The sequence below is a fragment of the Ovis canadensis genome, chromosome 21 (assembly GCF_042477335.2).
Source record: "Ovis canadensis isolate MfBH-ARS-UI-01 breed Bighorn chromosome 21, ARS-UI_OviCan_v2, whole genome shotgun sequence".
Taxonomy (NCBI): domain Eukaryota; kingdom Metazoa; phylum Chordata; class Mammalia; order Artiodactyla; family Bovidae; genus Ovis; species Ovis canadensis.
The window spans coordinates 61,373,270-61,389,756 of NC_091265.1; the positions used below are offsets into that span (position 1 = coordinate 61,373,270).

Sequence of the window (16,487 nt, forward strand, 5' to 3'; positions counted from 1 at the left end):
ATCTTATATTCTTAATATATTTAAGGATATCAGTGGCTCAGTAGAAATGATCAATGCATCTTTCATGGCAGGGAGTCGTCGTATGGTGGATGTCATGGATGTGAACACACAGAAAGGCATTGAAATGACTATGGCTCAGTGGACACGCTACTATGAGACCCCAGAGGAGGAGCGAGAAAAACTCTATAATGTCATCAGCTTAGAGTTTAGCCACACCAGGCTGGAGAACATGGTGCAGAGGCCCTCCACGGTTAGTCTAATCATTGTCTCCACATTGTCTTTGTCACCAGGACGGTTGTTTATACACTGGGAGAAGTTCTTAAACATAGCGGGATAAAGATGAAGATGAACAAGAAAATTTAAAAAGAGTAACTTGTACTTTTTGAGGGTTTATCATTTCCAGCATCACTTGATTTTTTTATAGGGAGAGGCCATTCTGATAATTTTAGAACTTTGTCACTAGCATGTAATGGGGAAGAGTCTTAAAATTCACTCTGATAAGAACTGTAACTAGGAAGTTTGCCAAGTAAATTTCTATCCTATAGGTTTATACTTGTAGAGATGCTTGGGAGAAAAATGATTTAGAGGCAGGTGAGTAGATGCTATTGGATGATTAGTAGCAACAGATTGACAACCCAGCATGGGGGAAAGTTAGTTTTTGGTGCTTAACTTTCCTGACGTAGATACTGATTTAACCCCTCTCTTATGAAAGTGGCTATCTACAAGATCCTTTCCTTGAGGGGGATTGGTTTTACTTTTAAAATATCCTTAGTCATTTTTTGACCACTTTTATTCCTGTCTCAGAACTCACTTGAGTCAAGTATTCCATCTGGAACAATGGCATTTGGAATGTACTATTATTTTAAACATCATATTAAAGTCTCAGTGTTTTATCCTGTTTTCATTTAAATGATCCTAATTGTACCCTTTGACTTTCAAAGTTAAAATGTGGTTAATTGGTTATAATAATGTCATTTATATATATATATATATATATATATATACACACACACACACATACACACACACACATACCTTCAACTTACTAGGTAGTTGCATTATTATCACTAACACATTGGTATGTACAGACCAAGGGAAAATGTTCTGTCAGTGTGATGTAAAGAGAGCCCCGGTCATGACATGAAAGAAGAAATGAGGCAGAGAAGAAAGACCAGAATCCCAGGCAGGAGGAATAGTATGTGCAAAAGTAGATGCAAGGAGATTAAGCTGGGCAACTTTGAACTGTCCATTGTGGGTGGTAGCATGAAGTGAGATTCTCTCTAGAGGAGAGAGATGGCTTCTGCTATCATCCCAGCAGTAACTTAGAAGTAGATGAAGAAGTAGCAGATATAATGTGCAAGTTTGTTTGGTGATGGGGAAATTAGTTCATGGAAGGCCATGGGCTGTTTTTGCAGTGTATGATTTGATTATGTCCCAGTTAGGCCCTGTATTGGTACAGAACAGGTAGAAACTGGTGATTATCCGTCCTGGAGACTTGTTCTCAAACGGATGTGACCATTTAGCAAAAGGCCTATCCAGAGCCTAAAGAGTAACCTAAGAAAAAGGTATGAACACCTTACTACAGTATTCTTTTGGTAGTCAGATGATACCCAATAATATCAAACAGAAAGAGGACAGAGTGACTTACTGCTGCAGGTGAGATTCTAGCCAAAAAGATCCAACTATCTCTGAGTGAACACTTAACAAAAAAACACTCATGTGTTCCTAATCTTTCTGTTCCTGTCCAAACATAAGAACTTATAGTAAGTATATTGAACAAGTCAGTTATCCTTTACTCTGGTAAAGGCTTTCCAAAGGACAGTTCCAGGAGATGGGAGATCATGGCCACTACACTAAGAGAGCGGAAAATAGGTTCTGTTGGATGAGAAGAAAGAAACCTGGAGCCCAGTCCGTCTTCCTAGGCCCCGTGGGTGTTTGGTGAAAGCTGTTGGATCCCTGAGTGGAACTTCTTTGAAATGGGACAGAAACTGAATCTTCATAGTTGTTCATCTTGCTTATTTAAACTTGCGTGTCATCAGCGACCCCTTCCAAAAACTCACGGTTTACATCTGAGTATCCACTCAACATTCACCTACATCATTACACACAGATTGTATGCATTTATCTAGATATATGTTGTAAAGAAATAAATGATGGAATATATATGGACATAAGTTATAAAGCTTACCAGGTACATCTTTTTTATAGCCATGTTAGATACCTGCAGCACCAGTGCTTTGCTGAATCCATGGTTGTTTGACTCACACTTAGCTACTTAAGTGTTTCTTGGAGTTCAGTGGTTGGATGCAGACATTTGAAGATATAGGACATGTTACAATTCAGTGTAAAGTGTTTAAATAAGTTCATACAGTTTTCATTTCTCATTTCTTTCAGCACATATTATTTAAAACAAGTTCCTGGACTTCCCTGGTGATCAGTGGTTGAGACTCCATGCTTCCGTTGCAGAGGGCATGGGTTCAGTCCCTGGTGGGGGAAGTTCCCCATGCTGCATGGAGTGGCCAAAGGAAAAAACCAGATTCCTAAACTCTGATAACATTATTTCAGAAAATTTTAATACTTTTTACATGTAATCCTCACAATATTCCTTTGAGGTAATTTTCCTCATTTTACAGATAAGTTTCAGAGCCTCACAAAAGATCTTGAGAAAACATGATAGACCTGGAACTTCTGATTCCTAACCCAGTAGGTTCTATAGCACATTGCTCATATAAGGCTGCAAATCCCTATGGAATTCTTTTCTCCTCCCCTATCCTTTCCTCCTCCCCTCTCCTTTTCTCCTCCCTTCTCCTTTCCTTTTCTTAAATGTTTGGTATCTTGGCTCTTCTAGCAGTTTGTCTTTCAATAAGTTTACAGGAATCTTCCAGACAGCGCCTTTTATCTCCACCCTGCAGCCCCCACCCCTGCCGGTATAGCTGGTGAGGCCGGTCTGCCATACAGAGAGGGCTCTATTGGGTACTACTGCGTCATTTAATGACTTCTTAAAAAGTGACTTTATTTTGATCAGTGCTATCTTTCTGATCATGCTCGTGGAACCATTAGTCTTCATTTTCACTTAATAATTATATCTAGAATGTTTGCCTGTTGACTCTGAATTTAACAAAAGATTGTTTGCTTGCTGGAAGTTGAATTGTAGTCTTTCAGTATGTGTTTTGAGAATTTCTGTTTTTCTTGACTTTAGCATTCTCTTTAATCCCAACCTAAATGTCCTTCCTCCTTTTAAAGGTGGATTTCATTGACTGGGTGGACAATATGTGGCCAAGGCATTTGAAAGAAAGTCAGACTGAATCAACCAATGCCATCTTGGAGATGCAGTACCCTAAAGTGCAGAAGTAAGTGGCTTTCCCTGTGTTTCCGCAGTGTGCTGTGCGAGGCCAGAGTGATACCCAGGAATGGGTCCTCCCTTACAGCCTTGCTTCCTGTCCCAAGAGAGTCAAGTTTAGTTCCAAAGGAAGAGTGTATGTAAGAGCCCCATAGCCGTGGTAACATAAAGGAAAACAAACTTTTCTTCTGATATTGTGATGACTTGAGATTGCATTCCTCTCACCAGCTGGGAGTTTATATCAGGTGGAAGATGGAGGGGAGTACACAGGGGAGAGTGTGGCATTGTGGTGGGAAAAGTCTCCTTTTTCTCATCAGTGCACTAACGCTACTGCTTTTTTTGGGTCAGGTACTGTCTGATGAGTGTTCGAGGCTGCTATACTGACTTCCATGTGGACTTCGGTGGTACCTCTGTTTGGTATCATATCCATCAAGGGGGAAAGGTATGGTCACAGTTGTGATGGGGATCGGAATCTGAAGCTGGTTATATGACTTAGCTTCAGTTCATGCATGCTTCATATACCCTGAAAACTAGTCTGTTAGGAGATACACGTACACCTATCTGGAGAGAATCATAGATTAAGTGACTTTCTTGGTTAGAATCCAGTAGAAATTGGTGTCCATCTCGTCCATTTTCCTTTTGCCAATATTGTCACCAGTACTTAAAACTTCAACAGTCCTGTTTCTAGATTCCCAAAGGAGAATTCTCCAAATGAAGGCAAGGAAGTGGTTTTAAGAGGAAAAGATAACTTGTCTACATGGAAGTATAGTAAATAGTAGAAGGGAACACAAAGTGCGGCTAGATTGACAATGAAATCAGTCGATTGGGATCCAGACCACTTTTCCCTGTATAGAGGCATTGGTCTGAAATGCAGCCAGAGGAAGCCTTTAAGTCCTGTATGGGGATATAAATAGATTTCAAAAGATTATCCTCATTCACAAAGCCTTATATGCCAGCTTCTGAGAGTGCTTCTGAATGCTGTTGGAGAATGGAAATGTAGAATTAATATCAGAGGTTTATAGTATTACACTCTTACTGATACCCTTTTTTTCTTGTAAGAAATGAAAGCATTTATGAGAGAGAAGTAGAACTGGAATGAAAACAGATGATGCTTTTAAGTGAGGGCTGAATTAGAATAGCTATATCGACAAATCCAGAGTCACTTTGTTTACTTTAAATCTATTTAAATGGTGTCTTGAGTTTTGTCCTTTTGATCTTGGTTACTACCTTGGAATCGAGCAACCCAGGCCTTTCTTTTGAAGTTACTGTATACCTGACTAACTGAGGCCAGCCAGCTAGGGGCAAGGAAGGGACTGCCTAGGTGGCAAGCTTAATGCCCTCCTTCACCCTGAATCCTGTATAGGTTCCGGGTTCTACAATCAAACCTCAGGGAAGTCCTAATGCTGTTTGATCAAGTGGAGGACAGAAAAGGTCTACTTCCCTGAGGCCTCTAGAATTTCCCAAATGGTCAAGTTCTGTAGGCTGGGAGGGTTGCTTGCTTCTCTTGTACCTGTTGGTCTTAAATTTGTACCTGTTTTATCAGTTGAGGGAGACGACTGGGTCATGTCAATGGCTGTTAACAGACTGGAGTTTTTTAACTCACAGGTCTTCTGGCTCATCCCCCCTACAGCCCACAACCTGGAGCTGTACGAGAATTGGCTGCTGTCAGGGAAACAGGGAGACATCTTTCTGGGTGACCGGGTATCAGATTGCCAACGCATTGAGCTAAAGCAGGGCTATACCTTCGTCATTCCCTCAGGTAAGCAAGATGGAAAGAAGTGAGTTGTCTATTCTAGCCTCTAAGATAGCCACACTACAGTGAGTGCTTACAACCTCTGCCCTCCGTTCCCTTTCTCCTAGGCTGGATTCACGCTGTGTATACTCCTACAGACACATTGGTGTTTGGAGGCAATTTTTTGCATAGCTTCAATATCCCCATGCAGTTAAAAATATACAACATTGAAGATCGAACACGGGTAAGTAAGTAACTATGTAAGAATTAAATGTGAAGAGGTTTCATATATCTGTTTTTACTCTGCTTACTGTGTAACACTCAAACTGTTGTACTTTAACATATAATGTGTACACTGCCTTTCTCAACTGGGGTTCCATGAGAGAATTAAACTTTGTAGAAAATGATTTGTGTGTCTTATTTTGTCAGTTTTCCACAGGGTGTTACATAGCTGATAAATCATCCGGGATATATAGGGGAAAAGTTACATGCAGTAGATACCTTAAGGCAAGAGTTGACAAACTTTTTTGTAAAGAACCGGACAGTAAATATTTTAGGCGTTGTGGGCCATACAGTATCTGTCACAAGCACTTACTCTGCCTTCTGGAATGAAGCACTTAAACAAGTGAGGATGGCTCAAATATAATACAGTTGTATTTATGGACACTGAAATTTGATTTCATATAATTTTCTTATGTCACAAAATTCTCTTTTAGTTAAATTCTGCCTTACACCCCACCAAAGTATGATATGTTAATGATTGATGAATCTTGGAAAAGCTATGAAAGTCTTAGTCGTACTGCTCTATAAACTCTTTGGCGTATTAAAACTTTTCAGGATTAAAAATCAAAAAATAATTAATCATTTTGGTGCCTATTTTGAAACATGTATTTTGGTTAGAGCTACCTATTATATAAATATTATACATAAGAGACAAGATTGTTGCTGTCGGAGTTATAGAGATTGCCCTGTTAGAATTAAGAGAGGATACATTGCTTTTAAAATAAATTTTATTGAAGTGAATTTTATAGAATTTTATAGCTTGTTTGTTAAAAGTAGTGAAACTACAAAAGATATAATAGTGGTTTACTAAGTTTGAAGTTAAAGTAACAGTAAAAATAGTTAAAATGTTTTAAAAGAGAAAAATCACATAATTTCATAGTAAAATACTCTTATTTAACTCAAAATCATTTTTCAATAATACCATCTACCTTGTTGTAAGATTCAATCTGAAAATATTTTTTAAAAGCATTCCCTTTTTTGGCCAAAAATTGCCATTATGCCCATTGCTTAATTGTTTGCTCAGTTTGAGGGAAGAAAGGGAGGATATATATTCAATACTGTAGGTAATTTTAACTCTACATGAAAAAGTCTCCTGCAGACTGTTAAACTGGTAATAACTAATCTTGGTTTGTCTATCTAATTTTCCTAGACTTTGTTTATCAGAAAATGTCAAATTTCAGTATCTAACTGACATACTGTTCCATTTTTCCTAAATATGACTTAATTCTTTCCTTCCAAATAAGGAATTCTCTGTGTTTCCGTGAAATTGCACTGGGTCCTCTACACATGTCCACAGAGGCTTTTTTTTCTTTTTTGCTTTCTACACCCAAGCTTTTACATTGCTGGTACCAACCTGACATACATTTATTATGTTACCAACTTCTTTAAACTTAACAAAGTTTAACATAAAAGAGAATGTGTAGAGAATGCTTTAGTAAAGAAATATAAGATATGTTATAAATTTAATGCAATGTGTTAGTTACTTTTGCCATGCCAGTGTAGAAATATACTATTTGAATTGAGTATTGGTAAGTCTATTGATAGTGCTTAAAGGTTCAATAATTTTATAATGAATATTAAAAACTTTTTTTTCTGAAAATTCTAACCCAGCCTTAGAAATTGATGTGCTTTGTGGTGTCTGGCAGCATAGGTAAAATATAATGGGGTAGTTGGGGTGTATGATGTCCTGGCTATTATTAGCTCAGTCTCTTGAGTTCCAAGTGAAAAATTAAAAGTGTAATGCCCATTTTATATTTTATTTTACTTTATTTTATTTTTTAAAACTTAAAAGGCAAACAGAGAAGTGCAGTGTATTATGTTTAATTGGGGGGGGGATCAAGTATCTATTAATTCTTGTGTTCCCTCCTGCTGTACCAGAAGTAAATTAATTTTATTTTCAAACAAGGGAGGAGAACCCTCTTCTAGTTGTTGAAGCTGTAGTGGCACCAGAGACTAAGATTCAGAACCTAAAGCCTTTGCATTGGAAAGCTAATGAAAAGTACATATCTCTCCTGCCTTGCAATGAGGAAAGTGATCTTACTCCCCAGTGATGCCCTGTGACCTAGTGAAGGGTTTTGAAAAGGGGTGTCCATCTGAGTCTCCCCGATTTGGAAAGATTGCCTAACATGGAGCTTTGAAAAGTAGGTGGAAACATTCTCAGGAGTTACATATTCAGAGCAATCCTAAAAGTATTGTTTTCCTTATCCTTTTGAAAGAAGACAGGCAGAATGTGCAAGTATACCTCAGAGATCTGGCACATTTGGTTCAGTACTGCTGCAGTAAAGTGAATATTGCCATGAACTGGATCACAGGAGTATTTTTATTTTTCCAGTGCATATAAAAGTTATATTCACATTATACATAGTCTGTTAGTTATTTTTACATTACTTGTCTGTTAATGTACAGTAGCATTGTGTCTTTAAAAAAAAGTATGTACTTTAATTTAAAAATACTTGCAACAAAATTCTGTAAAGCAGTTATCCTTCAATTAAAAAATGATTAATTAAAAAAACAAAAGGTAGACAAGAGTTAAAACAGGAAAAGAAAACACTTTATTGCTAAACAGTGTTAGTCATCATCTGACAAATGCAGGGTTGCTACAAATCTTCAATTTGTTTTAAAAAAAAAAAACAGGCCACAATATCTGTGAAACTCGGTAAAGTAAAGCACAGTAAAATGAGGTATGCCTGTATTTAAGATAATCTCCATGGTTGATCTTGCTCAGTGATTGATCCATGCTGATTTGCGGGTTCCTTGACCATGATAAATCTAAAGGGCAATTATCTTTATTATAATTCACCTGGAATAATTTCATAGTATTTGGGGGAAGAATGGAAAGAAAGCTAAAGATGGCAGCTGATGAGGCCACATGGAATAGTAAACTGATTTGCGGACATACCATCTTGGTAGAGTACAAACTATAAGGCAGGCAAGCTGAGAGCTAATAGTGGGAGGAAATACTCAGTCTGGTGTCGTAGATCAGGTATAGCTTGGGAATGCATCTCTAATCGTACTTTCACGTATGTATGGACATAACAAAAACATTTTCCATTATATTCTGTGTTTCTTGGCCTTCTGATTGAGGTACCGGCAAGAATGGTTGATATATACAATAAGTATATTGTGCCTTACTAACATTTTACTCTCTGTCTCAAAACTTCTTTTTGATGGTTTCCCACTCAATAAGACAGCTTCTTGATAGTTCTAAATGGTCTTTCCAAGTACCTGTTATCTTTAGTGATGATTTCCCAAGACCAACATTTTTTAAGTTGAGAGATTCACTTAAATTCTTGCTCCACATGGCAACCTAGGGTTACATGTTAACTAGAGAGAGTTTTTCCTGGGCTAATTATTGGAGTGATTGTTTGTTACCCTCTTTCCTGAAAAATTGTTATTAGCGTGATTTTCTCATTATTTTGTTCCCATGTTAGGTTCCTAATAAGTTCCGTTATCCATTCTACTATGAGATGTGTTGGTACGTGTTGGAGCGCTATGTGTACTGCATAACCAACCGCTCTCACCTAACTAAGGAATTTCAGAAAGAGTCCCTTAGCATGGGTAAGTGTTCCACCTACATGAACTTTCTTACTCCACAGGACTGAGGGTAAGGCCAGGGATATTCCAAAGGCCATTCCCCAGTTGTTTTGTTTTTATGGTTTATCTTTTTACTTATCTACTTAGAAGTACCAGTTTAATATGGCTACATTTGATCCTCCTACCCAGATGTGAATTATTAGGGCTAAATGAAATATTCTGGATCTCATCTGGTGTTAGTACTTTGCTCTTCAAGAAAGTAGTCAGTTGGAAATTCCCTGATGGTCCAGTGGTTAGGACTCTGTGCTTTCACTGCCATGATCCAGGTTCAATTCCTGGTTGGGGAACTAAGATCCTGCAAGCAGCTCTGTATGGGCAGAAAAAAAGTCTTAACATGTTTTATTGTGTAAAGAATGGTCTTTGGCACAATCAAAACTAGGATTGCATCATCAGAGTTACTCTTCAGGCACCAAAGTAAACAGTCGGTATACATTAAGTTGTTACGGCCTGTGAGGTGTATATATCATCTGTATTTTACAAATGGTGACATCAAGGTTCAAGGAAATTAAAAAACTTGCTCATGATCTAAGAGTTAATAAATGGGAATGTTACAACTTAAATCATGTTGGTAAGATTGTAAAATGTGTATTCTTCTGAGTTTTAATGTCTCCCTAACTTACATCAGGAGAAATATTTTATTGGATGTCAAGATAGTTTGTTATACATTTTTAGGCTATTCTATGCCTTGAAAATAAAGAGGAGCCAACACTGCCATATCCTGTGGTCATGTAAGCAAAATACTTCTTGCCTTAGCATTTCATCTGAGGATAATTGATGTTGTCATTTGAAAATAAAACATGCTCAACAATATGTGAAAGCAGGATACAGAATTGTATATATAGCATGATCCTAATTTTGTTTAAAAATATGTCAAGTTGTAGTTATACACATATGTATAGAAAAAGATGGAAAGACAATCCATCACACGGTTGAGTTTCTCCAAGGATAGAGAAATACAGGATGACTTACTTCTTTGCACCTTCCTGTATTTTCTAAATTATTAATAGTCAGCATTTGTTACTTTCATAATAAAAGACTAGTTAACATTTAAAAATTCTTCTTTCAAAACTTTCTTTTGTTTTGACTATCAAAATCTTTCTTTTAAAAAATATTCATTTTATTAGCCATGTTGCTAAGACTTTGATTCCAAAGCTTAATTTTATGGCCAAAATTTTGAACAAAGGTGGTCTTTAAATATATGTGCTTCGTGTTTTTGTTGTTCAGTTACTAAGTCATATCTGACTCTTTTGCAACCCCATGGACTGTAGCCTGCCAGGCTCCTCTGTCAGTGGAATTTTCCAGGCAAGAATACTGGAGTGGGTTGCCACTTCCTACTCCAGGGGATCTTCCCTGACCCAGGGATCGAACCCATGTCTCCTGCATTGGCAGGCAGATTCTTTACCACTGAGCCACCAGGGAAGCCAATGTGCTTCATATTAGTACTAGTCTTTTAAAAGATAATGAGATCATAATCCTTAAATTAAGTTTGAACTTGAAACTCACTTATAGCTATTTTCGTGGGTAACTTATTTTGAGCAGACTGTTTATTAAAGACTGCACCCTTCCCAGTCTTTTTAAAACCCAATTGACTGTTGCCTCAGTTGTCCTAGTAACTCAGGATCCTGTTTTTACCTATAACTGATTTTCAGCAGTAGACAGATGGCTTGGAATAGGGAAGACCGTTTTTAAACCCGGGTGACTTTGTCATTCATAACCTCAGGGCCCCTCCCGTACTACCTAGTTCTCTTGTTGACCGCATGGCCAAGTGGCACGTTCATACCGCACTTTTCCTCATACTGGCAGATCTGGAGTTAAATGGGTTGGAGTCTGGAAATGGGGACGAGGAAGCAGTAGACCGAGAGCCCCGGCGCCTGAGCAGCAGACGTTCTGTCCTCACCAGCCCTGTGGCCAATGGGGTCAGCCTGGATTATGATGGACTGGGCAAAACCTGCCGAAGTCTTCCAAGTCTGAAGAAAACTTTGTCTGGGGACTCATCCTCTGACTCTAGCCGGGGTTCCCAGAATGGCCAAGTGTGGGATTCCCAGTGTAGCCCCCGAAAGGACCGACAGGTGCATCTGACCCATTTTGAGCTTGAAGGCCTTCGTTGCCTTGTAGATAAATTGGAATCTCTGCCACTGCACAAGAAATGCGTCCCTACAGGGATAGAAGACGAAGACGCTCTCATTGCTGATGTGAAGGTAAGGGTTCGTTGTGTTGCATAACGGCTGCTAATCTGGCTAGGACAGTTTCTGGATTCTGAGAGAAGATTCGGGAGTTTGGAGTGATCTTGGTTCAACCAGAAAGAAGAGTGTGTGTGTGTGTTTGGGCTGTACAGTGTTTCAGTTCCTAGAATGAGGTTAGGTCCCTATTAGGAAAATGCGAACATTTGTATGTTCAATTAGGATTTAAATCTAATCTTAAAAATGCAGATTACAGGCTGACCCTAGAAAAAGGGTGAGCCTGAGAAAAATGTTTATATTAAGAAATGTTACTTAGAACTTGTTACACTCTGATAAAGAGGCCTATTTCAGAACAAAATTGGCCAGTAAAATCTATAGCAGTCTTATCCCAAGCACATTTGTTGTTGTTACAACCCCATGGACTGCAGCATGCCAGACTCCCCTGTCCTTCACTGTTTCCTGGAGTTTGCTCAAGCTCATGTCCATTGAGTCAGTGATGCCATCCAACCATCTCATCCTCTGTCACCCACTTCTAACTCTTTCCCTCAAAACTCCAATACTTTGGCCACCTAATGCGAAGAGCTGACTGATTTGAAAAGACCCTGATGCTGGGAAAGATTGAGGGTAGAAGGACAAGGGGATGACAGAGGATGAGATGGTTGGATGGCATCACCGACTCAATGGACATGAGTTTGGGTAAACTCCAGGAGTTAGCGATCGACAGGGAGGCCTGGCGTGCTGCAGTCCATGGGGTCGCAAAGAGTTGGATACTGCTGAGCGACTGAACTGAACTGAGGTTCAGATTTATCTGCATTAAGACTTAAATACATTGGGGCAACGTCTGAGAAAAGTGTCATTTTAAATGTAATTCATCTTACTGCCAAATCGAGTTTCACCATTTTGTATATTTTTCTTCTTTCTCAGTAAGTCTCCCAGCATTCAGTTCAGTTCAGGCACTCGGTCGTGTTTGGCTCTTTGCGACCCCATGGACTTGCAGCACACCAGGCTTCCCTGTCCATCACCAACTCCCTGAGCTTACTCAAACTCATGTCCATTGAGTTGTGATGCCATCCAACCATCTCATCCTCTGTCATCCCCTACTCCTTCCACCTTTCAGTCTTTTCCAGCATCAGGGTCTTTTTCAAATGAGTCAGTTCTTCACATCAGGTAGCCAAAGTATGAAGAGTCTCAGCTTCAGCATCAGTCCTTCCAATGAATATTCAGGACTGATTTCCTTTAGGATGGACTGGTTGGGTCTCCTTGGTGTCCAGGGGACCCTCAAGAATCTTCTCCAACACCACAAACATCAATTCTTCAGCACTCAGCTTTCTTTATAGTCCGACTCTCACACCCATACATGACTACTGGAAAAACCATAGCTTTGATGCTTAGTAATCGTCAAAGTCCAACCCACTCCTCAAATATTGGTCTCAAAGAAATGAATTTATTTTTAGGAAATCCAGATTTGAACTGTTCGAACTGGAGAGAGTTCTAGTAAATCTTTCCTTATATATCTCATATGAAACCACTGGGGACTACCCCAGAGGTCCAGTGGTTTAGAGTGAGCTTCCACTGCAGGAGACATGGGTTCAGTCCCTGGTCAGAGAACTAAGATCCCACATGCCACCCTGTGTAGGCCCCCAAAAAGTAACCATTAATACAAACACAAAAAAGTCTTTAAATCACTGTTTGGAATTGTCTTCAGTATGTGAGCATCGGTATGTGTATTAGAAAGCTAGTTAACCATTTGTAACGTGTTATTTTTAAAACCTTTTACCATTTGTAACGTGTTATTTTTAAAACCTTTTGTATAGATTGTTTTAAGCCCCAGAATAATTTATAAGGAATAATTTTATGTGACCTTAAGGAAGATGGGCTAAATATCTTATAGTACGACGTTTTTATTCCTGATCCTTATACAAGTGTTTCTTGGCTACCACTAAACAACCAGCTGAGGTTCTCGCTACGTTCTGCCAGATAGCTCAGGAAAGAACTCCAAAGACTGGGCTAAGACCTAGACTTCTAATTTTTTACTTTTTTCTTTCTTCAATTGACGTTCTAACTATATCTTATTATTTATGCATCATTGAAATGATAAAAACTTTAAGAGACTGAAAGGATTGGTAACCTAGTGAGCTTGGTCCTCTCCATAGTGATAGAACCTAGGCAGTTGGTTTTACAGTTTAGTTTTATAACATTGTTGTAGACAAGGCAGGTGGTATTGTGGCCTTGTTTATGGGAGGAACTAACTAAGCTCCAGGTAGGTGTGGTCCTGTCAATGATGATTGATAACAGTGCACCAGAACAAACTTAGCCATACTTTTCCATATTCACAAGCCAGTTCCCAAACTCACTTCCCACCCCTGAGTGAACAAAGGACACTATATGTTTTGTTTTCATTGTGATGGGACATATATATTTTCCTGAGAGTTTGAGTATAGCATCTTTTTTTTTTCTATGGAAGTTTGTCTCTCTTCTTGGCCAGGCCACACAGCTTGCGTGTCTCCGTTCCCTAACCAGGGACTAACCCCGGGTCATGGCAGAGAAAGTCTGAATTCGTAACCGCTAGGCCACCAAGGAACTTCCCCAAAGTTTCTTCTTTCTTTTTTTAAAATTTTATCTTGGCCCTGCTTTGTGGCGTGCAAGATCTTAATTACCGGACTAGGAATCAAACCTGTGCCCCCTGCATTGAGAGCTTGGAGTCTTAACCACTGGACCACCAGGAAAGTCCAGAAGTTTCTTTTTTCCTAGATATTCCACCATGGATGTGGAAATCATTAAATTGTGACTTTGGTGACTTACTAACTTGTATAATTGCCTTTAGGAACCCTAAGAAGGAAGGTTTTAAAAGTTAATCTCTCACTAATGTTCTTTTAGCCTGGGGATCTGCATTTTTAATTTATAAAAAAGAGAAATATCTTTTTAATCCTCAGGGATGTCTATAGATAGATTTGATTTCATTGAATCCAGTTGTAGGAAGTCATAATTCGCTAATCAGTTGTACAGGTCAAATGTCATGATAGAAATAAACAAACTATTAACTAATTTGACCAAACTCAGGGAGATAGTGAAGGACTGGGAAGCCTGGCATGCTGCAGTGCCTGGGGTCACAAAAAGTTGGACACAATTTAGCGACTGAACAACAGCAACTCTTAAGTAATATAGTTAAATAAGGATATTTATAGAGGCAGAGTGGTAGGGGAAAATGTACAAAGATTTGTGTCATACTTTAGGCAGAGTAAAAGGAGGCAGCAAGAAAGGGAATGAGTTAAGAAGAGTTGAGAGAGCTGTTAACACTGTGACAAGTGTCCTAAGAGAGCTTGCCATTTATCAGGAATCATGGAAAACATGGCTGCCTTTGCTCAGTAAGACAGAGGTGGCATAGAGACTGGGCCATAAGAGGATGAGTAGCCCAGCAGGATGACTGCACAGACTGGCAGGGTTTGAGTTCTCCCTTGTTTACCCGATACCATATCAAAATACAGCTGATGACAGAAGACAGAGGATTTAGAGCCCAGCTCTGCAGGTACTTTCAGTTAAGATCAAATGGATTGCTTATTCCTGTATTTGACCTGTTATATTTAATTTGAGCTTTAGATAATAGTTTCAGACTTGAATACTTTGAAAACCTGAACACCACCAAAAAGAAAAAAAGTGTTGGATCGGGTGGGTGCCGAATCACTGCCCAGCTGGAGACTGCAGTGCTAGAGAGCTTGGTGCTGTGGTAGCACAGAAGGCTACACTGCAGTGAAAGACTAAAGCAAGCCCAGAGTTTACACTTCCTGTAAGAGAGAGGGATGGTCTCTTGTTGTAGCCGATGTGGCTCTCACAAATAACTAGGAGAAGAGGTTAGAGGAACATTGGTGGGATGAGATACCCATAATTACGTATTCCCTGGGAGAAGCAGTTCTAGTGATGTGGTTAAGGGGCTTTGAAGCTTCTAAAAATGTTCTACAGTATTGAAGAAAGAATCATACAGAGTTGCAAGGGGATTAGATGAAATATGGGGCATTAAAAAAGGTTGATTTATTGGCAGAGTTAGGGGAAAGTAATGAGCATATATAAAGTCCTGTTTGGGAGGGGGTGTAATGTAACCTTGACTCCTGATCTAAAATTGAGAGGCCATGTCCTTGAGAGATGTTGAGTAAAGAGGCAGGACCTGGAGTAGTATGTATAGTGTATAGTGCAATCCCATTAATGTTTTAAAAAAGGTATCTTTGTATGTGCTAAAATTACAGTGGGCCTGGAGTGGGCATGTTAACCACTTACTGACCGTGGGTCATAGCAAGGTGGTGGGAATCAGCTGGAAGGCTGAATTTTTAATAAGACTTTATTGTTTTCTGTTTATTTTGGTAATAAAGCAGCTCTTAATATATGTATAAAAAGAGGCTCTTAATATATCAATACATCTGGCTGCCCAACTCAGTTAATGAAACAATTTCAGTGTTTTTGAATATTTTTCTACTTTCCTATTTTCTCTAAGACATTGTGATACGCTTGGCAAAAATGTGACTGTCGGGCAGGATACTAGATCAGTAAGAGCCTGTTTTGTCCTCTATAAAATAACATCTACCTCAGTGGAGATGTGAAAATTACAAATCTTTGAAATTCACTTATTTCACTACTGTAAGTAATCCCTACCTGCTCTCTGCCAAGAACCAGGCTTAGTGTTTGGTATAAATATGCAAACATACTGTGGACCAAACCCTCAGGGGGCCTACTAAAGTCCAGTAGAGGAGCAGGCATTTTAAGTGGGCTAAGAAAGTGAGTGAGTGACTTCTAGGGTTACAGGTGCTGGACCTGACCCTGAGGACTGGTGGTAGATTCTGTCCTGAGGGAAGGAGGCGCCCTTCTTTTTAGTTAACCGGTTAAATCCCTTTCCTGTTAGATGATGCAAACTGATGATTACAGTATTATGTAAATGATAAAAACTCCAAATTTATAAATTTGAAATTCTTCCTTTGTGGTACAGTTGGCTACTGATCTAGGAGTTGGCTCTTATCTAGGAGTTTATCTAGCGTTTTATTTTGTAACTGTGATCTAAGAATTTATATGAAGCTCCACCTCAGGAGGATGATGGGACTGAAGCAGAGTTATGGTTGTGAATAAATACAGAAACACGAATCAGAAATGTTCCTTCATCTGACACTTTGGGAGTGATTCTGACACTAACAAAGAGAAGAGCTGATAGAGAGCCCAGTATAATTGGATTTTAATCCATTAAGCCAGATGAGGAGGGGAAAAAAAAGAACCTGTATAAATAAAACTTCATTTGTAGTTTTTACTGATATTTGTAATAATTCACATTCTTACTGAGTAAAAAGTTTTGAATAACTCAGCTACAAGGCATATAAAGTTA

General features: G+C 38.9%; 1 protein-coding gene and 1 non-coding gene across 4 annotated transcripts in view; both read left to right on the plus strand.

Moving 5' to 3' along the window:
• KDM2A (lysine demethylase 2A) overlaps nt 1-16,487 on the plus strand; it is a 91,389-nt gene that overhangs the window by 57,236 nt on the left and 17,666 nt on the right. For all 3 annotated transcript variants that reach the window (XM_069565564.1, XM_069565566.1, XM_069565565.1), the window contains 7 exons: nt 72-250; nt 3,244-3,350; nt 3,689-3,782; nt 4,946-5,099; nt 5,201-5,316; nt 8,786-8,912; nt 10,752-11,146. In XM_069565564.1, the coding sequence (XP_069421665.1) occupies nt 72-250; nt 3,244-3,350; nt 3,689-3,782; nt 4,946-5,099; nt 5,201-5,316; nt 8,786-8,912; nt 10,752-11,146 (1,172 nt within the window). The remainder of the gene's footprint in view (nt 1-71; nt 251-3,243; nt 3,351-3,688; nt 3,783-4,945; nt 5,100-5,200; nt 5,317-8,785; nt 8,913-10,751; nt 11,147-16,487) is intronic.
• Nucleotides 9,164-9,235, plus strand: TRNAE-UUC (transfer RNA glutamic acid (anticodon UUC)). The gene has a single exon. It is a non-coding gene; the product is annotated as a tRNA-Glu (tRNA).